Genomic DNA, 25,661 nt, shown 5'->3' with positions numbered 1-25,661 from the left:
TTTTAGCTGTGTGTGAAAGAGAGGTTTCAAATGTTTTTTGAACGTAGTAATTCCTAGACGGCTCGGTGATTTCGTTACTGCATTTCGCTCTAATAAAAATAAATGACATGCTAAGTAAAATACTTAGAAATTTGTACTTTGAAGTAGCTATGTTAAGACTCAAATTTCGATAACAACAGACTGTTATTTGCCACCTTTTGATTCTGATTTCGCGATGTGTGCCTTTTTAAGTGGCTTATTTCTGAGTTTCCTTTAAAATAAAGGGTAAAATTAAGTGATCCTTTAGAAACGTCTATTTTAAACAACCTTATACCGTTTTATGTGCTTATCTAATTAAAACGAAATGAGACCTTTTGAACATCAATTAGGGAATGCAAACCGATTTTTAATTGTATGGAAAAACTGGTTAATAACCGGTTATTAACCGAAATTTCATACAAAGTAAAAACCGGTTTGCATTCCCTAACATCAATACATACGCTTAATGTTTCCATACATTAACCTGTCTTTCTGTATGTATTTAAAATACCCAAGTTTGAAAAAAAAATGTATAAAACAGTCCCCTGTCGCGTCTGTCTGTATGTACTCAAAAATTAGTGAACGGATTTTCATACGGTTTTCACCTATCAATAGAGTGATTCTTGACGAAGGTTTAGGTATATAATTTGTTAAGGCGGTTCCCTGAGCCAGAAAGCGAAAAATCTCCTTATATGATCATGTTTTTCTCAGAGCCGTTGATATTCGTAGACGTGGAAAAAATATATGTAGTTCTTGACTATATTATCTTTAACATCATAGCTTCCGATACACGAATTATGACACCTCGCTCGATACAATTAATTCCCAAAGTAACCTCTAACTCGGACTTTTAATCCTACTTTACTCGGTTATTTATTATGTGATACTATAAACAAAAAAAGAAGAAAAAACAATCTTAACATAAATAGTAATTTCATAGCTTTAGAATTTCGATATTGTAAGGTAACGTTTTTAAAATAAATAAAAACCGACAAAATTTGATCTAAATTGACACTTGGCGCTTATGTTCTTTCCCGTTCTTTCTTGCGAAATGTGACAAAGACAGCGGCAAACCGATGGAACGGCCTTAAGGTTTTTTGTAAATTGGTTGAACTACCTGTGCGAAGCCGGGGCGGGTTGCTAGTAAAACATAGTAAACACCTTCATGAGGGACGTGGGATGACACCAGTGTGATGTATACCATGTTTATGTATACCATAAATCTTATAAACTATGTATTATCATCAGTGTTTAAACTTTGGCAACATTTGTGACGTTTCAAGCAAATGGTACCACTTTGTCGCTTACCATAAGGATGAAATGGTATCTTTATTCGAACCTGTCAGAGCGTCCTAATCCTAATGGCAAGCGACAATGTGGTACCTTTTGAAAATGATACATTTTACCATAAAAAAGAGCAATAGAGCTGCTTATTCAGTTTTTGACAAAACCACAAAGCCGTGCCAATTCCAAAGCACCTTTTATTCATTAAACGCAACCGCCATATGCCGCCATTTTAAAATGCTAATCATCCTCTGTGGCGCGCTGTTAGTATTCATAGTCCATGTTTTCTATTAAACATCGAGAGCAAGAGAAGCAAAGAGTCGAACAGGCCAATTTGAACGTATACTGACATCAGAATGATATTTGAATTATGTTCAGTTATCATGCGTCTCGCTCGAGCCAATACGTGTAAGGACAAGTACGAGCGGAATGCACGATAACTAAATAATATGATTCAAATATCATACCTGTCAGTAAGTAGGTTCAGATTTCTCTAGTTCTTTCTATTTGGTGTTAAATGGTCTGTTAGTTTGTTAATATATCACGAGTTTCATGCTTTTCCAGTCTTTCTATTACAAAAATAATATAATCTACTATTATTTTCAATCGCGAGATACAATTTGTGATATATATTTTCTTTTAAATTGTCAGATCAATGTCATTCCCGGTTCTAGTCCCTATTCCCCCCGCCGTCCCTATTGTGACGTTTTCAACCAAAAGGTACCACATCGCTTGTCGATAAGGTTGATTTCTAATTGAAGCTATATGGAAATAGCGCCTTACTGACAAGCGACAATAAGTACCCTTTTGGTTGAAAATGGCACATTTAACGGTTTTTGTAATAACAATATTTTGTTGTAATGGTAATATTTTGTTTCGAAGAACTTGTTAACTAGAAGTTTTTTAGTGTCGAAACAATGAACTAAGTACGAATCAATTGATTGCGGCCCAAATGACAGAACACAACGAACACGAATAGTACACAAATCATATTAGTGTCTTTTTCAAGTCAAGTTCTATTTGTCTAGAAAATATGACATTTATCGCAATGTAGCCAGATTAATTAAAAAAAAGTCATTTATTGTCGCAGTAAAAAAACAGTAAATTTACTGCAAACTTAGACTTAAACTTTAGACAGTCTGTAACAACCAAACTATCAAATGTCACCGTACTCCCAAACTTGTCCAAAACGCTGAATAAGCGCCGAAAAAGCCGAAATCTTTGACATAGACCAGGCGCGTTGTCGCCATTGTTGTTTCATTAAAACTTTTAATGAGACGAGGGGCGTGTATTTCCTTCATGCTACCGAGCGTTCGACTCACGAACTCGGCGCTCTAAATTTAAATGTGTCGTTTTCAAGCAAAAGGTACCACATTGTCGCTTGCCATAAGGACTCTCTGACAAGTTTTTCGTATAAAGATTTTCGTCCTTATAGTAAGCGACAATGAGGTACCTTTTGATTGAAAACGTCACAAATATCAAAGACAGTAACCAAGATAGCACCACCAGACTGCTTACCATTAGGGCCGTATGCTTGTTTGCCAACTAGGTGGTATTAAAATAAATAGACAATCGTTTATCGCCAAACTCGTAAACAAGTTTATGTCTATGACAAATGCGAACGAAAAGTTACGTGATGGTTTTCATTAATTAATTCAGTAGCGATTGGCGAGCCCCCCGATTTAATACTTGACATAATATTTTTTTTATAGGTATCGTCCTTTTTACCTTATCGAGTGTCGGTTTATTCTGTGAGACAATAAATTTTTGTTTTGCATTTTGGATCTGACTAGCTCTTAATAAAATTTATTCAGTATGACCTAGATGTTTACATTTTAGAGTATGATGAAGGGTTGAAAAAAATGTATTACTGCGAGAGATATGTATACATACATAGTCAAACCACATACATTTTAAAAATTTTGTGGTTCTAATCAGGGACCGGACAACCCTTTCCGCGATAAAACCCTTTCAATGGGCGACACTTAAACACGGCTAACACATTGAAAGACTTTCCCTTTTGAACTGCAAGCCCATTCATACCCTTACCTTTGCCTAACCCATACCGAAAAGCTAACCAAAAATAAGGCTAGCTCTTAATAAGGGTTACCCTTATCTTTAAGCGCTTTTTATAAAGGTTTCCCTTTGCGTGAAAGAGACAGGATTAGTATATATCTACGGTAGTGTATGAAAAGGAAAGAAAATACGTGCCTAGTCAAAGAACGCCGCCGTCGCTGCCGACGATCGCTCGGATTCGAAGTAATGTCTGCTTTATGAACAAGGTAGACGACTTAAATTAGCACGCTTATATGCTAAAAGGGAAGCCCTTTATAAGGCTAACCCTTATAAGCAATATGCAAGGTGTTGGTGAGCGGATGATAAGGGTTTTGTAAGGGTATTTGGGCTACCGATACTGAAATGTGGTAGCTTTATATAAGGGTTTTTTAAACCAAAACAAAGGGTTTCGTCTGGCAAAGGGTATGGTGAGTTAAGCCTTATGCAATACCCTTATAAAACCCCGATAAGGGATAGCGGGCCGGTCCCTGGTTCTAATACTGGTTTGAATGAGGCGAACGCTCGCCTCTGTCCAGTTAGCGATCGGAATGTCACCGCTCTTCATTATAAATGAAGCCATTTTTCCCTCGCACAGGTATTGCCACGCTCATCTTTTGGCAGTTTTTTTTTTAAATAACTAGAGCGTAAAGTCTTCTTTGCGACTCCAAAAAGGTCGAAATGAAACGATGGACAGAAGTTTTGAATGTCGGAATTTCAAAGAAGTTTTATTGTTTTTTTTTACTAATTGTGAAAAGATAGCCTAATGCGTTTTTAGAGAATAAGAACCAGAGGCTAAGTGGAACGTACATTTGACATCAAAACGATATCCAAATGATAAATTACGTATCATTCTCGAGTTCATTTCGCTGGGACTTGCCTGTATGTGTGCCGCGAGCGAGCCGACCGTCAATGAGAACAAAATGACATCATTTTAATGCCAATTGTAAGGTTGAATTAGCCTCCCAATTTGGAGAGAAAATAAAGTCACTGATAAACTTATATTGTTATTATTCATTACGTAAATAATTCAATTTTATGTATATTTCTATTTCCTATTTAATGTGTCCTTATATCTATATATTTATATACATACTATATATTTCAACATAAAGTATCTTTTGTGTATTAAAATTAGTATCCTGGTTACTAACATATTTAGCATATTAAGATTAATTTTATTGTATTACTAACAAATAATATGGGCCTATGTCGGAAATAAATAATTGAAATTGAAATTACACGTTTACACAGAAAATCTGAATTGGTACACGTTCATTGCCAGCGACCCGGTAGGCGGGTTCTCTGTTCGTAGGCGCATTTCGCTACATTCGGTTTTCCCGTGTTATCGGCTACGCTCGTAGCGCGTAGCTTACGCTGGCAGTTAATGTTAACTGTTATGGCCTACGGCGTAGCGCTACATAACAAGTCACTACTTAAGGCGTAGAGCGGTAGTCACAATTTAAATTTCAACTTGTGTTATTTTACTCGTATGACCTTTATTTTTATTAATTTTTGTAAACAAAGCAAATATCAGCCATTTAGAAACTTATAAAATCATACGTATACAGGGTCAGGGTCACGGTTCACGGTCTATATCCCGGTCAATATAAGTCTAGTGAAACTAACCGTGAATCATTCAAAACTCTTATTATAAACAACAGATACCAACAAGTAAATAGTTTGGCAACCGATCAAACTAACTACTTACAAAGCAAATATTTATGAACGCTCCAAAACGCTTCTGAAATCCTAAATAGCGTATAATTAGGTCTTGGCAACTGCTATAAATACTAATTCTCGTAGTTAATCAAACCAACGATCTTTTTGTATTATCATGTTTATCGAAGCTAGACAAACATAACCTATGGGCTCCAGATCAGATATTAAGGGGCCCACTGACTATCAGTCCGCCGAACGATATCGGCCTGTCAGTTAGAACAAAAATTTGACAGTTCCGAACAACTGGCAGGCCGATATCATCTGGCGGACTACCCCTACCCAGGGTAGACTCCCCAAGACATCGGAGTGACACGAGTATTTTAATATTATTGGCTCTTTGCTCGTCGCCCGAGGCACTGTGACTGCGGAAGACATATCCTTCACTATTATTTCCTTCCACAGATATTAGTGGATGTTTAATTTTATTGCACGGTGTCTGGAAGTTCAGTGCAAAAAATTTATACGGAAAATGTCATTCGGGAAATATTGCTGCATTATTTTTAAGTGGATTCGACAAATTCGACAAGCATTCGAAAATTTTTAAAGGAGCGTTGTGAGCATACAGAAAAACATTATAGTACATTATAGTCTTTGTGTTTTTGTAATAGTTTGTAATAGTTTTAACAGGTGTCACTCGTTTCCAAATTGGGTCTGGAACTATTCTTAATTAAATGTGTAACTATACTCTGGCAAACCCACTCTTTCAATAGAAAAACGCGCGAAATTCAAATTTTCTATGTGATAACAACCCTTTGCGCATACATTTTTTCAATTTGCTGCCTTTTTCTACTTTCGGAAATGGCTTGCCAAGCTATATTTTATGTTATTTATATGAAACAGAGAGAGAGAGAGAGCTAATACATGAAAGTTATATATAAGTATAAGAAACCTTGGTGATAGTTAAGATATCATCATGTCAACTATACTCGCTCTTGTGGCTGTAAGGAGTTTAAACGTCCTCGTCCTTGATATCCAAAAGTTTAACTTTTGTTTTACATTTTTCCAGCTTCGGTTCGCATAATTGTGTACAGTTTATTCATGAAAGGCCGATTGCGTCGACTCATCCACTCACAATTTGTATTCATAGCCGTTACTGAAGCTACGCTATTTTAGTAGGCCGGCCGAACTGGTTTGAGGTTACTTTTCGCTCATGTATGACCGATACGGATATGACCGATACGGGTAAATATGGTATCGATGCATTCAGTGTAATGCCCTGAACACAAATATTTGAGACTAGCTTTTGCCCGCGACTTCGTCTGCGTGGACTTAGTAACCTCAGCTAGAGTAAGAATAGCGCCTGGAGAAAGTCTTATAGCAATTATTCAATTTGAGCATATTATGCACACAAATTAGCAGACACTTCATTAATTATCTCAATTCCACCCCGCTTTTTACTTTCTTAAGGGATGATTTTCGGGATAAAAACTATCCTATGTCCTTCTCAGGGACTCGACCTATCTCTATGCCAAATTTCATCTAAACCGATTCAGCGGTTTAAGCGTGAAGAGGGAACACACAGACAGACAGACAGACAGACTTTCGCATTTATAATATTAATATGGATGACAAGCGCGAAACTGGTGGGGGGTAGTTGCTGTGAAGTCATAAAGTCGGCAGTACAAACTTTTTTTTTAATTTTCTAATACCATGTGGGGTACCAAATGGAAGGGCTTTGTGAGTCCCCAGCTCCACCACTTTCGCGCTTGTCATCTCGTATTATATTTGTGTTCAGGGCGTTATACTGAATGCACTGATACCAAATATGCCCATATCCGAAACGACATGAGCGAAAATCGATTTCTAGAAGCCTTTTCGTGAACGGGCCGGGCCACTATTTGGGTTAGTGGCGCATGTTTTGGTGCTATTGTAAATATTTGTCATGGCAGGTTTTAGCATTAGCCCAATAGACCTTTATTGACAATTACTTTCTAAATATGACATACCTATACCGGGACAGTGACCAGCGCGTGTACGTCTATTTTATACTTGTTATACGTACAATACGCATACCTAAGTCTTAACGTCAATTCTAACACTATTTGCGTATGATTCGCGCCGCTTTTATGACTTAAAAGCCGAATTCCCGGGTTTTTTGTTCACGACACTAAGTCGAATTTAATCGAATTTAAACATGAAATAATTTCACGGTTTAGACTCACTTGTTTTAGTCACTCGCGCGACACACGCACGCACGCAACACACACGTACGCAACACACACGCAACACACGGCCGTCGTGAACGCTGCTTGCACTGTTAGTGCTTGAAAAAGGAGACCTAAGCTCTCCGAAACATGTGGCGCGAGTGACTAAAACAAGTTAATCTAAACCGTGAAATTATTTAATGTGTTAGAAATTGTACAAGTATAATTAAGATTTATGATTACTTGTAATGTAGGAATATGTGCGGGAATATAATATAAATGGAAAAAAGTATAGTTGTTCGGCGCAGTCGGTAGGTTCCGGACTTCCGGACCTATCTTGAAAAATGATTATTTCAAATTGTATATTAAAAGAACAAAAATGGAAAAAGTTACGCTTCCGGCAGGAAATTATAATTTGTGAGAAGTAATTTTCCAATTAGGATTATGATTGGAAAATAGGGACTCTAAAATGATTTTTTTTTATACTTATTATTCTATAAACGGTATAGGCATAAGCGTTGAAGTGTAAACCCACAATGGTAATCAAATTAATCTGTGTCCGGTTTACTGAGTTATGTCATATTATATTATATTGGATGACGGGACATAATACAATTATGTAAATTAGAATTATAAATAATGCAGTTCAGTGTTGAATCGTTTTGGGTCAGATTTAATTTGTATTAATGCATTGTGTTCAATGATTTTATTAAAGATTGTACATTTTATCTGAGACTCATAAGCTGGGTATATACGTACGAATGTGTCCGTCAGATCTATCTGTCAATGTATAGCGGTAATTAGACACAGACGTATCTGCGGATAGAGCTCCGTGTGAATTCGGTAGAAAGAATCCGACGGACTCGATATCTAAATGCCTAGCTTTTACTTCTCGTTTACTTTAAATTACATTTTCTACTGTAGCTCATCGGTAATTAATATGTCTGTTTTAGAATTTAACCGCCCGACTTTATCACCCAAAAGATAACTTCGTGATTGGTTATTTGTTTTGTACACAGAAATTGAGATTGAGTCTACTCCAGTTTGGTCCAAATAACTTAATCAGGCACAGGAATAAACAGACATCCGTGCAGTCTTACACAGCCGTGTTTATATCCGGCTCCGTCCGGTCACTGCCGGCGCGCCGGACGTCCGGCAAGGTGCCGTGTCGCGACCCGGTTTCGAGTGCCCAATGACATACGGTAGGAAGTTGAGATGTTGGCATCGATTTTGTTACATGGACATGGACAAACTTGGGCAAAAGTGTCTTGGGAATATTGGAGCACTTCTTTCTAAGGCAATGGAAAATTTTAACTTTTATGGGACGACATCTTCATCCTAATTGACAGTTGTCAACTGTCAGATAACTAATGTATCCCACATCCGCCAGCAGGTGTACATGTTATGGATGGCATTATCCACGTGATAAAGTTACTTTTTAATACCATGCGACGTAGACAAATACTTTTTTTCACAATTTCGGTATTGGTCTCATAATAAAGTTGTTCAGTATGACCTATAAAGTCACCAGCCATAGCTGGTGGTTAACATTTCACCCTGTATATCCATATTATTAGTTATTTAAAAAAGAGACAGGATTAGTATATATCTACGGTAGTGTATGAAAAGGAAAGAAAATACGTGCCTAGTCAAAGAACGCCGCCGTCGCTGCCGACGATCGCTCGGATTCGAAGTAATGTCTGCTTTATGAACAAGGTAGACGACTTAAATTAGCACGCTTATATGCTAAAAGGGAAGCCCTTTATAAGGCTAACCCTTATAAGCAATATGCAAGGTGTTGGTGAGCGGATGATAAGGGTTTTGTAAGGGTATTTGGGCTACCGATACTGAAATGTGGTAGCTTTATATAAGGGTTTTTTAAACCAAAACAAAGGGTTTCGTCTGGCAAAGGGTATGGTGAGTTAAGCCTTATGCAATACCCTTATAAAACCCCGATAAGGGATAGCGGGCCGGTCCCTGGTTCTAATACTGGTTTGAATGAGGCGAACGCTCGCCTCTGTCCAGTTAGCGATCGGAATGTCACCGCTCTTCATTATAAATGAAGCCATTTTTCCCTCGCACAGGTATTGCCACGCTCATCTTTTGGCAGTTTTTTTTTTAAATAACTAGAGCGTAAAGTCTTCTTTGCGACTCCAAAAAGGTCGAAATGAAACGATGGACAGAAGTTTTGAATGTCGGAATTTCAAAGAAGTTTTATTGTTTTTTTTTACTAATTGTGAAAAGATAGCCTAATGCGTTTTTAGAGAATAAGAACCAGAGGCTAAGTGGAACGTACATTTGACATCAAAACGATATCCAAATGATAAATTACGTATCATTCTCGAGTTCATTTCGCTGGGACTTGCCTGTATGTGTGCCGCGAGCGAGCCGACCGTCAATGAGAACAAAATGACATCATTTTAATGCCAATTGTAAGGTTGAATTAGCCTCCCAATTTGGAGAGAAAATAAAGTCACTGATAAACTTATATTGTTATTATTCATTACGTAAATAATTCAATTTTATGTATATTTCTATTTCCTATTTAATGTGTCCTTATATCTATATATTTATATACATACTATATATTTCAACATAAAGTATCTTTTGTGTATTAAAATTAGTATCCTGGTTACTAACATATTTAGCATATTAAGATTAATTTTATTGTATTACTAACAAATAATATGGGCCTATGTCGGAAATAAATAATTGAAATTGAAATTACACGTTTACACAGAAAATCTGAATTGGTACACGTTCATTGCCAGCGACCCGGTAGGCGGGTTCTCTGTTCGTAGGCGCATTTCGCTACATTCGGTTTTCCCGTGTTATCGGCTACGCTCGTAGCGCGTAGCTTACGCTGGCAGTTAATGTTAACTGTTATGGCCTACGGCGTAGCGCTACATAACAAGTCACTACTTAAGGCGTAGAGCGGTAGTCACAATTTAAATTTCAACTTGTGTTATTTTACTCGTATGACCTTTATTTTTATTAATTTTTGTAAACAAAGCAAATATCAGCCATTTAGAAACTTATAAAATCATACGTATACAGGGTCAGGGTCACGGTTCACGGTCTATATCCCGGTCAATATAAGTCTAGTGAAACTAACCGTGAATCATTCAAAACTCTTATTATAAACAACAGATACCAACAAGTAAATAGTTTGGCAACCGATCAAACTAACTACTTACAAAGCAAATATTTATGAACGCTCCAAAACGCTTCTGAAATCCTAAATAGCGTATAATTAGGTCTTGGCAACTGCTATAAATACTAATTCTCGTAGTTAATCAAACCAACGATCTTTTTGTATTATCATGTTTATCGAAGCTAGACAAACATAACCTATGGGCTCCAGATCAGATATTAAGGGGCCCACTGACTATCAGTCCGCCGAACGATATCGGCCTGTCAGTTAGAACAAAAATTTGACAGTTCCGAACAACTGGCAGGCCGATATCATCTGGCGGACTACCCCTACCCAGGGTAGACTCCCCAAGACATCGGAGTGACACGAGTATTTTAATATTATTGGCTCTTTGCTCGTCGCCCGAGGCACTGTGACTGCGGAAGACATATCCTTCACTATTATTTCCTTCCACAGATATTAGTGGATGTTTAATTTTATTGCACGGTGTCTGGAAGTTCAGTGCAAAAAATTTATACGGAAAATGTCATTCGGGAAATATTGCTGCATTATTTTTAAGTGGATTCGACAAATTCGACAAGCATTCGAAAATTTTTAAAGGAGCGTTGTGAGCATACAGAAAAACATTATAGTACATTATAGTCTTTGTGTTTTTGTAATAGTTTGTAATAGTTTTAACAGGTGTCACTCGTTTCCAAATTGGGTCTGGAACTATTCTTAATTAAATGTGTAACTATACTCTGGCAAACCCACTCTTTCAATAGAAAAACGCGCGAAATTCAAATTTTCTATGTGATAACAACCCTTTGCGCATACATTTTTTCAATTTGCTGCCTTTTTCTACTTTCGGAAATGGCTTGCCAAGCTATATTTTATGTTATTTATATGAAACAGAGAGAGAGAGAGAGCTAATACATGAAAGTTATATATAAGTATAAGAAACCTTGGTGATAGTTAAGATATCATCATGTCAACTATACTCGCTCTTGTGGCTGTAAGGAGTTTAAACGTCCTCGTCCTTGATATCCAAAAGTTTAACTTTTGTTTTACATTTTTCCAGCTTCGGTTCGCATAATTGTGTACAGTTTATTCATGAAAGGCCGATTGCGTCGACTCATCCACTCACAATTTGTATTCATAGCCGTTACTGAAGCTACGCTATTTTAGTAGGCCGGCCGAACTGGTTTGAGGTTACTTTTCGCTCATGTATGACCGATACGGATATGACCGATACGGGTAAATATGGTATCGATGCATTCAGTGTAATGCCCTGAACACAAATATTTGAGACTAGCTTTTGCCCGCGACTTCGTCTGCGTGGACTTAGTAACCTCAGCTAGAGTAAGAATAGCGCCTGGAGAAAGTCTTATAGCAATTATTCAATTTGAGCATATTATGCACACAAATTAGCAGACACTTCATTAATTATCTCAATTCCACCCCGCTTTTTACTTTCTTAAGGGATGATTTTCGGGATAAAAACTATCCTATGTCCTTCTCAGGGACTCGACCTATCTCTATGCCAAATTTCATCTAAACCGATTCAGCGGTTTAAGCGTGAAGAGGGAACACACAGACAGACAGACAGACAGACTTTCGCATTTATAATATTAATATGGATGACAAGCGCGAAACTGGTGGGGGGTAGTTGCTGTGAAGTCATAAAGTCGGCAGTACAAACTTTTTTTTTAATTTTCTAATACCATGTGGGGTACCAAATGGAAGGGCTTTGTGAGTCCCCAGCTCCACCACTTTCGCGCTTGTCATCTCGTATTATATTTGTGTTCAGGGCGTTATACTGAATGCACTGATACCAAATATGCCCATATCCGAAACGACATGAGCGAAAATCGATTTCTAGAAGCCTTTTCGTGAACGGGCCGGGCCACTATTTGGGTTAGTGGCGCATGTTTTGGTGCTATTGTAAATATTTGTCATGGCAGGTTTTAGCATTAGCCCAATAGACCTTTATTGACAATTACTTTCTAAATATGACATACCTATACCGGGACAGTGACCAGCGCGTGTACGTCTATTTTATACTTGTTATACGTACAATACGCATACCTAAGTCTTAACGTCAATTCTAACACTATTTGCGTATGATTCGCGCCGCTTTTATGACTTAAAAGCCGAATTCCCGGGTTTTTTGTTCACGACACTAAGTCGAATTTAATCGAATTTAAACATGAAATAATTTCACGGTTTAGACTCACTTGTTTTAGTCACTCGCGCGACACACGCACGCACGCAACACACACGTACGCAACACACACGCAACACACGGCCGTCGTGAACGCTGCTTGCACTGTTAGTGCTTGAAAAAGGAGACCTAAGCTCTCCGAAACATGTGGCGCGAGTGACTAAAACAAGTTAATCTAAACCGTGAAATTATTTAATGTGTTAGAAATTGTACAAGTATAATTAAGATTTATGATTACTTGTAATGTAGGAATATGTGCGGGAATATAATATAAATGGAAAAAAGTATAGTTGTTCGGCGCAGTCGGTAGGTTCCGGACTTCCGGACCTATCTTGAAAAATGATTATTTCAAATTGTATATTAAAAGAACAAAAATGGAAAAAGTTACGCTTCCGGCAGGAAATTATAATTTGTGAGAAGTAATTTTCCAATTAGGATTATGATTGGAAAATAGGGACTCTAAAATGATTTTTTTTTATACTTATTATTCTATAAACGGTATAGGCATAAGCGTTGAAGTGTAAACCCACAATGGTAATCAAATTAATCTGTGTCCGGTTTACTGAGTTATGTCATATTATATTATATTGGATGACGGGACATAATACAATTATGTAAATTAGAATTATAAATAATGCAGTTCAGTGTTGAATCGTTTTGGGTCAGATTTAATTTGTATTAATGCATTGTGTTCAATGATTTTATTAAAGATTGTACATTTTATCTGAGACTCATAAGCTGGGTATATACGTACGAATGTGTCCGTCAGATCTATCTGTCAATGTATAGCGGTAATTAGACACAGACGTATCTGCGGATAGAGCTCCGTGTGAATTCGGTAGAAAGAATCCGACGGACTCGATATCTAAATGCCTAGCTTTTACTTCTCGTTTACTTTAAATTACATTTTCTACTGTAGCTCATCGGTAATTAATATGTCTGTTTTAGAATTTAACCGCCCGACTTTATCACCCAAAAGATAACTTCGTGATTGGTTATTTGTTTTGTACACAGAAATTGAGATTGAGTCTACTCCAGTTTGGTCCAAATAACTTAATCAGGCACAGGAATAAACAGACATCCGTGCAGTCTTACACAGCCGTGTTTATATCCGGCTCCGTCCGGTCACTGCCGGCGCGCCGGACGTCCGGCAAGGTGCCGTGTCGCGACCCGGTTTCGAGTGCCCAATGACATACGGTAGGAAGTTGAGATGTTGGCATCGATTTTGTTACATGGACATGGACAAACTTGGGCAAAAGTGTCTTGGGAATATTGGAGCACTTCTTTCTAAGGCAATGGAAAATTTTAACTTTTATGGGACGACATCTTCATCCTAATTGACAGTTGTCAACTGTCAGATAACTAATGTATCCCACATCCGCCAGCAGGTGTACATGTTATGGATGGCATTATCCACGTGATAAAGTTACTTTTTAATACCATGCGACGTAGACAAATACTTTTTTTCACAATTTCGGTATTGGTCTCATAATAAAGTTGTTCAGTATGACCTATAAAGTCACCAGCCATAGCTGGTGGTTAACATTTCACCCTGTATATCCATATTATTAGTTATTTAAAAAAGATATTCCTACTTGCCCGTGGTCGATTAATAATTGTTATTACAAACATTTATACAAACAAAAACGATATTAAGCTCAGAATAAATATAAAAGTGTAAAAATTACTGCCTGCTGGAGTATCGATCCAGAGGCCGTGAGTTCAAGTCTCACCCAAGGCAGTAATTTTTCCACTTTTAAATTTATTCTGAGCTTAATAGCATCGATCGCAGACGTTTCTGCTTGTTAAAAATTAATTAAAAAAACGATATTTATTACGACAGCTAGTTGTCAAAACAAATCCGGCTTTTGGATATTATTCCACAAAAAACGTTCCCCTCTTTATTTCATAGCTTCTAATACAAGATGCTAACAACCATAGCTCAAACCCATTTTACCACATCCAATAAACCCCTACAAGAACTTCAGTCAATTGTAAACCCATCAACGCCAAGAAAGCCTTAAAAACACACAAATATACGCCATAGTCACCCCTTTTTAATACCAATCTATAAACAATCGATCATAATCGTATAACACCTTCGCGTCGCTTAAGCTGTTCTCGAATGGAGTGTAAAGCTATACTGACGAATCCGAAAAATTTGTCGTGACCTGATCGCAGATTGAGCGACATCATTTAAAAAAAGGCTTAAGCGCCTTTGAATGTGAACGTACATATGACGTTTTTAGGTATTAGTAGATTGTCGCCCGCGGTCGGGTTTCTTCGTTTTATTTGATCGGCCAGATGAATGAGTGACGTTATTGATGAGAAAAACGCGATTGCTCGTATCGGGTTGAAGTAATGTGGGCGAGGAGACAGATCGCGTGAGCGATTTCGCAATAATAGGGTGGGTATTGTTTACGGTGCCTGGCTGTACAGACAGTATGTAGGTATAGGTTAAAAAACTTTGCTAAAGTCCTTCTTGAATGTGTGTGTGAAGTGTTCGAATTGACGTTCCATTTTTGAATTTTGTAACGACGTATGGTTTACAAACTCATTGTTTGCTTGTCATTCAAGTTTGATTATTCCTGTCCAAATTTCCATGATAAGATTTGTCCATTGCGAGTAACTATCTTCGCATTTTTGGTGTCGTTCATGAATATACAATACAATACAGTTTACCACTGAAGTAAATTACAAAATAAATATGGCACCATTGGTAGAGGATTACCATTACATATCCAAACGAAAACAGTTTTTTGTGCAATTTGTACAGATATTTCGAAGAGAAAAATGTAAACAACCAAAACTAAATCTAATCGAAAATCACGCACAACAGTTGACAAATTAATCAAGAGATATATTATATTAAATATTTATATAATTTTTATATTTATTAATCAAAAATCTTCGAAAATTGCGTTACATAATATTTGAGGTAAGGTATTAAAGGTAAAAAATGGAAATTGGTCGTTGGTCGTATGCACCAAAAATTTTAATTCTGGTATGCAATTCGTACAGAATTCCATGGAGAGATATCAATCGTCCACGCATACTGCCGGGCGATAGTTTAAGTTTCCCCAGAGGAGAATGGGGAGGTTGTGTGTTGTGGACCAGTAATGAATGGCAGAAGCGGCTATTTTGGGATTTTGGTGTTGATTCGGTTCGGTGTAAATAAATTCGACTTTTGCTGAAAAATAAGGGAAATATTTAACCCGGCGCAATATCCTACTTAATTTTTCCAGCAAGGAAAACGTTTTGCTTTTACTTGACCATGGTTCATTTCTTCAACAAAAAAAACGTCACTTGATACTGATGGTGTCGTACCGCTGTGACTTATTTTAAGCATTGTTTGAATCCGGCTGATATACTCGTACACGCTGGCTTCTCTTTTGTACACTCCAATAATCTTTAAGCGTATGCCATTCTAGATCCGTGACAAGACCCTATTAACGTAGCCCCATCTATCATCGAAGTCAATCGATGGCGCCACGTGTTCGCAACTCCGGATATAACTGACGTAAACGTGCCCACGTCCGATCTTTGACGTGAATATACGTCTTGATGTATCGCCGGTAGTTTGTGGCGTTGAATATTAACCAGTACGTGATCATACCTGCTTCAACGTGAAATAAACTTTTTAGAATTAAGACTAAAAAGACCTACTTGCTACGAATTACGAAAACGGCTAAATGTGTCGATTAAAAATTTTGTTAGTAACATACCTATTTTTTTTTATTTAATTAGGTTCAGAAAGAACCTGAATATATCACAGAAAATTTATTACATATTCTACTTAAATATTTTCACATTTAAGTACATGTCATTCCTGATTTACTATAACATATTGTACAGTATGTCACTTCATAGTACTTGTTCTATACTTTTCGTTATTTTTTTAAATAATTGTTTTTTTTTTGCTAATTATTGAACGATACTCGAACAACAACTAAAGTGTGATAATTTCAATTTATATATTTAGTGTCTATAAGTTCACCGTCATCATCATTTATCAACCGAAATATCTCTTTTTTACACATATGTTTAAAATTTATTTAGTCATATGGCAGTTTTTTGCAAAATAGGCAATTACAATTTACATAGATACAATTTTACAGTTTTATCGCGAAATGATAAAACGGTTCCAAAAGAATACAAATCTAAAAAGTTATGTCAACATTTAAGCAGTTAAGCCACGCTGGTTAAAATGGAAAGCCCATATGTTACGTCAGAAAAGTATGTTTCCGTTTAATAGTTTGTGTGGACATACATAAAAAAAAATTCTAGATATATCGGTTGATTAAGTAGTTTATATGTAGTACTTAATATATCCACAACACTCGACCATAGACATACATCAGATATACACGAAGAAAGGAAAGGTGACCGCCGAGTTCGCAAAAACAAACTACAATCAAGGAAACTACGGTGGTAAACCTTTTATAGTTGGATTTTTTGGTACACTATTTGACACATGTCAATTTGACGTCAATGTGGTTTTGACTATTCATGTCAATTTGACGTCATTTTTGATTGAATAAATGAAAAATCCAACTACAAGTTTATGCACTTAAAAGCGGAAACGTTTGAGTTTACAAACGTAGTTAAATAACTAATTATGAAACATGTTAAACTATATCATGTATCTATTCTCATATGATTCCAGCGTCGACCGCAACGCGCTTGCTACTGCCGGCTACGGTCTACATTGAAATCATACCTTAAGCCTCACAGTTCAAGTTGCCATGTTTACAGTTTCACTACACAAATTTCGTGCCGAGACCGCAATGGGACCGCTTTTGTGTTAAACGCCCTTTCTTATTACTATAACTACAGATAATTATATAAATATTTGTAATCTTCCATGCACATATAAACCAAAAGACAAACACACTCTTATAAATGGTGTTTAAATACAGTAAAAAGACGAGCGAGCTGCAAAAAGCACTGAACAGCAAAACAATACAAACAAAAGCAGTGACACAAGACAGAAAACACACTGTAACTGAACGAAATTGGATTTATTTTGATTGTTATATATATGTAGCTTTTTTAAAGTATGTGTCGCTAGTGCAAGAAAGAGAAAGAATTAAAGAGTGTGTTTGTCTCTTATATGTGCAGGGCGGGACATCAACTCCAGAAAGGAACACCAGGTTTTGGTGAGTTTCATGTGGATGTCGTGTTACCTCAAAAGACCCAATGGAGCGTTTTCCAAAAATAATAATTGAAAACCTGATTCACGTAAAAAAATTAACACTAAAACGTGACGTAATGGCATTTCGGGATCTTTTTAATGGTAGGATGGAGAACGCTGACGATTCTTATTAGAATGAACCCAAGAAAGTTTAGATTTGTAAGAATCTGGTTTTCAGTTTTATTTTTTTGGAAAACGGTCAATGGCGTATTTTTAGGACAACGTAAAAGTAACAGATTATCGGAAAGTTGTCAGACTTTTTTCTATTAATTTTGTATGTTGAATGTCCTAAAAATAACGGCAATTATTTGATGATCGGTGTTTTAATTGGCTGAGTTAATTGGCAGGTGTTTAATATTATTTTTTGTAAATAATAATGAGAACACGTAGTTTTTAACAAATTTTTAAAACCGGATGTCTCGACACAAAAGCCACTTCACTCTAACCAATATAATATGTCATTAATTTAAGGTCGTATTTGAAAAAGTTGTAAGAGAAACTACATCCTCCCATCCACACACATCACATCCACAACCCAGACTGCATAGATTAATTACCCAAAATTTTTGTTCCCCAATAGTTTCTGTTCCATTCGCGTTTTTCCCCATTCTGCTTTTTAACCGGCGTTAATTTTTTCAGTAGTTAATTTAATCACACGCGTATGTCCCAGTCGCTTTTTTCCCCAAAGAGTAATATTTCCGAGAACATGCCCTTCTTACCCTGAACCGACGGAGCCCCGCTCCTATTTCTGGGCGGTTTGCCCTTCGGGCATCTGAAGCTACCTAACGAACCTAACCTACCTATCTATTGACTTAGTGTGACTATCGTTAAAACATTACTCTTTGGGGAAAAAAGCGACTGGGACATACGCGTGTGATTAAATTAACTACTGAAAAAATTAGCGCTGGTTAAAAAGCAGAACGGGGATAAACGCGAATGGAACAAAAACTATTGGGGAACAAAAATTTTGGGTAATTAATCTAACAAGTCACTATCCATCCATTACATCCTATCCATTCCTTCCATTGTGGACTCATCTTTTAAGACGCATGATATTTAAGTTTTGTCTGAACGTACAACTTTTCTAACGTCACTTTTAATATTATTATAACATATAATAGCTGTTTCTGGTTTAATTTATATATTTTACAGTTTAATAATCGCGATTTCTCTGTTTTCCCTAAATCACTTGTTTGACAGTCTTAGTGAAAACAATAATTAGGTATTTACCGATTAACACTTGTTCTGCCGTTTTTGCGTATAGTAACAAACATCAAAATTAATTTGCAATATTAGTAGGATATTGCTATAACATCAGAAATTACTGTTATCAATATTGATAGCAGATCCCATAATAATAATAGAGTAATGCTTATAACGGTTTCTTGTCACGATCTCATCTAAGCCTCTGAGGCTCCAAGCCTAATAGGATTAAAGATTTACTAATACAACTTGATACTTGCCTCTAGGAATATGTATCAAATACCAAAACTGGTTGAATGGCCATTTCACGGAAAGTTATGCACAATATTTTTTATTTGGATTATTTTTTGTTAAATACCTGTTTCTATTCGGAATTACGAGCTCTTTCGATAGGTAAATGAAAATGTTTCCCAAAATTTCCATACAATTTTCGTACCGTTTTTTCCATTACCGACATACAGTCTATAAAAAAGAGGTAACGGAATGTAAAGAAAACTTGACGCTGTTTTTTACAAGGATTATGAAACACAAAAAATTTGCACAAACTACTTTGCATTCTAGAGGATAAAGTGCAAGTTTGTACACTAATTAAAGAATAAAGAGCCTCGCTGAGCGGCTGTCGTGAAAATAATATTTTTAGTTGCCTACTTTAAATTACGTAACGTTGGAAGCTGAATATGAATAGGTACTAATAATAGTAAATACAAAGAGAGAAAACAGAGGAAACCAATTAATTACATTAAGCAAAGATAGATATAACTCCGTAATAGATGGATACAGTCTAAGGAAAAAACGTGCCGCGAAAATCACGAAAATTTGATTCTCGATCAGATGGCGCCACTAGTTTTGGCCTACTCTCGTATAGAGGGCGTTGACGGTTTCGTTTGTTATTTATAATTTTAACGCATATCCGTTAAAGAACATGGGTCAAAATCATATAATAATAATGAATGCAAATTAAAAAATCATTTATCCATATTTAAATACATTTTAAAGTATTTTTATAAATCTTCATTTTTAGTTTTAAAGTGTGTCGATAAATGGCAGTGAATTTACAGTGGTTACAAAATTTACTATGACAGTACCGCTCTATCTTATTATATCCTCTTTGCATTAAGCAAGCTGCTTGCATAAAAGAGAGTACCAAATAAAATAAATATACCCTAAGCAAACCGAAAAACATTATCCTCCCTTCTTCAGTCAGATAAAAACCGTGTTCCGTTCTTCACTGAAATATTCACAGATCTCGTACAAAATAAACGTAATCTGCTTGGATTGGAATTGATCACTCCAATCTGGGAGAACCGATGAATTGTAAACTTATTTTTCTCATCCAATAATAATTCGCCCTTGTCATAACATTTATCACTTGATTTTGAACTTTGTTGCCAAGATGCTAAATAGTTTTTTCTTTGAATTTTTATATGAGAGAGTTGGGATGGGTCCTCTATGAAATATATTAAATTTGTTTACCAGTTCAGCGATTATGGTAATATTCGAAATATACTCGGATTCAATAGAAAAGTTTATTTGGGGATTTTTTTCTATGGATATAATTTTGATGAGTTTGTGAATTTATATTTAAGGAGGCAATAATAAAAACTTTAATTTAATGTTTTCGCCATGATTAAGAATACTGAAAATTTTGTTTTTTGGCGGATACCTATTTGTTCATCAGAACGTAATTAAGATATTTATGGCGCTAATAATACAGGATTCATAAATAAACATGACAAATTAAATTTACAGCAACATTATTTCCCCGTGCTTCTCACTCGTGCTTTAGCTGATTTTTGTTTTGTTGTTCAATTTGTTTTTTGTTAGATTTCTATAACATTTTGTAAATATATAGAGTTCCCTATTATGTACAAAGACGTATCTGCTAGAAAATCTTCATCTGAGTGCCAAAAACGTGTTTTCGTTGTTTGATTTGTTTGATACTTTTCTCACCCAGAATGAGGAAATCTTCCAACCAGCCTAACACAGGTTTAATTTATTTTGCTTTCTTTTTACCACAATTAAGAAAGTCAAAACTTTCAATTAAAATCCCAACAAACCGTTACATTCCCAACTTAATCGTATTACAATTTGTTTCCACAAAACACCATTGTGACATTTGTGACTGCACAAAAGTGACCCAAATTTCGACAAGCCACCACGGAATCCGACTAAGTTTGCCGACCCACAATAACTTGTTGAAATTTAAGTAGTCCTCGCTTTATTCGGGGCGAGTATAATTTCTACAATTCCGACCTAATGTTAAAGTAACAAAGGAGAAGTCATCCCGATACACTTTTTAGGGTTCCGTACCCAAAGGGTAAAAACGCAAACGGGACCCTATTACCAAAGATAGTTATAACTCCGTAATAGATGGATACAGTCTAAGGGAAAAACGTGCCTCGAAAATCGAGAAAATTTGATTCTCAATCAGATGGCGCCACTACCTTTGGCCTACTCTCGTATAGATGGCGATGACGGTTCGTTAGTTATTTAACAATTTTAACGCATATCAGTGAAAGAACATGGGTCAAAATCATATAAAAATAATTAATGCAAATATTGCAAAAAAAAAACATTTATCCATATATAAATACATTTTTTTATATTTTTATTTTTAGTTTTAACCGTGTGTCGATAGATGGCAGTGAATTTACTGTGGTTACAAAATTTACTATGACAGTACCGCTCTGTCCTATTATATCCTCTTTGCTATTACTAAGACTCCGCTGTCCTTCTGTCTGTCTGTCACCAGGCTGTATCTCATGAACCGTAATAGCTAGACAGTTGAAAATTTCACAGATGATGTATTTCTGTTGCCGCTATAACCACAAATACTAAAAACAGAATTAAATAAATATTTAAGTGATGCTCCCATATAACAAACGTGAGTTTTGCCGTTTTTTGCGTAACGGTACGCAACCCTTCGTGCGCGAGTGCGACTCGCACTTGTTCGGTTTTTTATACCTTGTATAAATACATCCATATTACGCTCGCTGCTTGTATACTTCAAACTTATTTAAAAATTCAACACTACGTGGTCCTTTGACCGACGGAACCCGCCATTATTTTAAACCGATTATAACTGGACTAGTATTTATATGAATATCGTGTTTATTGTGTTGAGAATTAGGGCGAATTTCCCTCGTGCCTTGGTGCTTTAAACAGGGTTCGGTCGATATTGGTATTGAATTAGTTATTAATATTCTGGTCTTCGTTATTTTACGCTGGCTGGTTGTGTTCTACTTAATTTGATATAGCTATTTAATCACTACCTAATTTATAACTTTGAAAGTACAAACAGTGAAATGTAGGTTTCATCTGTTTTCAGATTCGTCGCACAAATAGCTAATCGGGTGAGGTATTCAAAATTATATGCACACAATCACGCATACGAGTAAATTATTCTTCTTACACTAAAGTGGTCAGGTTACTTTGAACACCTCGCCCGCTGAACTAACTAGTCCGGTTAAACTATCTACAATCAAAAAGCATTTTTTGGCACAAAGTAGATATTACTGTTTGAATGTTCGTATATCCATACTAATATTATAAATGCGAAAGTGTGTCTGTCTGTTACCTCTTCACGCTTAAACCGGGCTGAACCGATTTAGTTTAAAGGCATAGAGATAGTTTGAGTCCCGCCTTCCCCGGGATAGTTTTTATGTCGGAAATCATCTCTTAAGAGGGTCAAAAGCGGGGTGGAAATGAGATAATTAATGACTTGCCTTATAATTTGTGTAATCAATTAAGCATACTACCCGGTCACAATATCTGTGCACCTCGCTGGAATGTGGCGCCTCTCCCGCTTCCCCTGTCACCTCTCCGCGCACTCCCCGGTGCGACAGTACGGTTAGCATCTTCGTTGCCGCTACACCTCCACATTTCTCGAAAAAACTTTTTTTCACACCGTACCCAGACCGCCGATATGACGTCACGAGGTCAGGTGCACAGATATTGTGACCGGGTTGTATGCTCAAATTGAATGATTGCCTTTAGACTTTCTCCAGGCGCTATTCTTACTCTAGCTGCGGTCACTAAGTCCACGCAGACGAAGTCGCGGGCGAAAGCTAGTATGTATGTTTATAAAGACATACAAGTGTAATTGGCAATATTGCATTAGAGTTATTATAGTAATCAGTCTGAACCAATGTAATTCAGCGACTAATACACCCTGGGGTATATTATACCCTGGGGCTACAGTAAATACGTTTACATGCAAATGGTGACCGCAAATTATATACGTCCAATTGTGGCATAATAAATATAGATGTATTACGTTGACGTATTAATAGTTGTAGGGTCAGACAGCTATTAATTTTACGACTCCCTTGGGGATATTTCGTCAGGGGACAAGCAAAACTTACTAATTACTGAAAAATAAACAAAAATCAACCTTATACGGATAATAATACGGTTCACTGTGGCTATTAACTTGTGGTGGTACTTAGTAACTTTTGCTTGTCACCCGACGATTGATTTATTTAATCGTATGGCTATATTGTTGAAATAGAAACAAAAAATATAAGTACCTAATTAAATGTCTACACTAAGACCACTCATCTGGATATAAAAGTGCTATAAAGCCGAATTTTGTAATACAATTCTACGTGCTGTTTTTTATGAATATCGTTATTTCTTGACACAATTTATATTTAACAAATAGGACATAACTAAAGAAAGTGACTTGACTGTGACGTCACTTGTTCTGCGTGATTTGACTAGCAGGCAGGTACCCTATTCAGGAGTCGTAGCACGGTACGCTTATCACCATGCCTGTCACGTTCTAACAAGTATGTGAGTGCGAAAGTGACGGACTTAGTGATAGGGGAACCATGCTGCGCGGGCTGGATAGGGTCAGGTGGGATAAATATAAGACACAGGTAAAAATAAGACTAAGTTTTTAACACTCAAAAACTTATTCTACTTCATTCCTATTACGAAATGAATGAAATATAATAAGTTTTTGAGTATATTCAAATTATTTTAAACGGGTCACTCACGTCGAATAGCTCGACATGTTTTGATCCAGTTTCCATCATGTTTCGATATTGTGAGGATCATCGAAATTTGGATCAAGACATGTCGAGCTATTCGACTTAACACTACGTGAGTGACCCGTTTAAAATCATTTCAATATGTTTGAATTTCACGGGAGTTTTATAGTTAAAGTTTTTAAGTGTTAAAAACTTAGTCTTACTTTTACCCGTGTCTTACATTTACCCCACCAGACCCTACGGTCTTCCTTTTTCTATTCTACGAAGTATTGCATCTTTTATATCTTGTATTGATGATGGAATCTTTGTCCACAGTATCTGAAGACGTCCAGCCAGTGCAGCGAAGCGCCCCGCTTCTCCAGTCACCGCAGTACACCGGCGGAAGACCACAGCCTTACAGTGAGTTAGCTGTTCTATATTATACTATAACTACAAAAGTGCCAGTTACGCATTTATTTTTTTAAATTACTGGATTTTCATGGAAATTTATATTTTAGGAAGTGTCAATATCCATATAAAGATAAACGAAATAGTCTATTTAAAAATACCTATGAGAAGTTTCCAAATTTTTCCCTTGTATAAATTTCGCAATTTCAAAACATCAGTAATATTGACAAAAACTTAAATGACATTTTCATTTATTATTACATAGTATTTTCAGTTTTGCAAACGGTATTGTATTGAAAATCCATGTGATCTGGAATATTACAAAAAAATTACGCAAAAAAATATTTAGCCACAATACACCGGCAGCACACCACAGCCTTACAGTGAGTTAACTGTTCTACTACACTATGTATAACTGTAACGCCTTTCACACTTATGGAAATATCTTCAACGTGTATGTACAGTCGCCATCAGATATATCGTAGCGGCCGAGGTGGTCAAAAATATCTGAACACGCACTTTAGCGCCTTCACAATAGAGGCGTGCTCAGATATTTGTGAGCGCCTTGGCCGCTCCGATATATCTGATGACTACGGTACTATGTACGAAAATACACCACAGATAAGTGAGACCATCATGTCCGTTTTTTTTTTCAGGTAACATTTTTCCTCTTACACATTTCGTCTACAGGGGTAACAAAAAAAGTGCGGATCCGTTTAAGGGCATATTCGGTATCGTGGTCTGATTAAGAAAAAGTACAAGAAAAAAAATGTTTAAAAACTTTTTGGCCTTTGTATGTTGGCCAACTTGGGCGACCTGGGGCCCGTTTTTCAAAAGCTTGTAACTTGTAATACAAGTGGAAGTCCCTTTACAAGCTCCCAAGTTACAAGCTTTTGAGAAACCGGGCCCCTGCTCCATAGAAAGTAAGTTATTTCGCGTAAAAAAAAACTTTAACTTTTTCCTAATCAGAACACGATACCGAATCTGCCCTTAAACGGATCCCCACTATTTTTGCTACACCTTGTATAACATGTAGTCTATTTCCGTTTCGGTAAACGCTGCCCGTTCTGTCGGCCTCCGTCGGATCGGCATAAAACTCAATTGTATTCTAATTCCGCTCGGACATTGCCCAACTTTGCCTTCCAATAGAAGCGCAACTTTGCCGAGTAGGTTGCAGGAACGCTCGGGGATAATGTGTAACGTTCGGGAATACAAGTTTAGGAATGAATTGTCTATTAGTAAACTAAAAACGGTCTACTAAGTAATTATAAAAAAAAATTGTACCTAGGAAAATTTTACACCCATA

The 25,661-nt window shown here is 36.5% G+C and overlaps 1 protein-coding gene and 1 long non-coding RNA gene across 3 annotated transcripts in view; one reads left to right on the top strand and one right to left on the bottom strand.

Annotated features, from left to right (window-relative positions):
- Window positions 1-25,661, bottom strand: part of LOC134751913 (uncharacterized) — a 521,238-nt gene that overhangs the window by 104,084 nt on the left and 391,493 nt on the right. The gene's annotated exons all lie outside the window — the stretch shown is intronic.
- LOC134751883 (heterogeneous nuclear ribonucleoprotein L) overlaps window positions 1-25,661 on the top strand; it is a 599,604-nt gene that overhangs the window by 546,615 nt on the left and 27,328 nt on the right. For both annotated transcript variants that reach the window (XM_063687427.1, XM_063687428.1), the window contains exon 6: window positions 24,284-24,367. In XM_063687427.1, coding sequence (XP_063543497.1) covers window positions 24,284-24,367 — 84 coding nt within the window. The remainder of the gene's footprint in view (window positions 1-24,283; window positions 24,368-25,661) is intronic.

Source organism: Cydia strobilella, chromosome 23 (genome assembly GCF_947568885.1).
Source record: "Cydia strobilella chromosome 23, ilCydStro3.1, whole genome shotgun sequence".
Classification (NCBI taxonomy): domain Eukaryota; kingdom Metazoa; phylum Arthropoda; class Insecta; order Lepidoptera; family Tortricidae; genus Cydia; species Cydia strobilella.
Note: the sequence above shows the minus strand (reverse complement) of the source record. Positions and strands in the feature narration are given on the sequence as shown.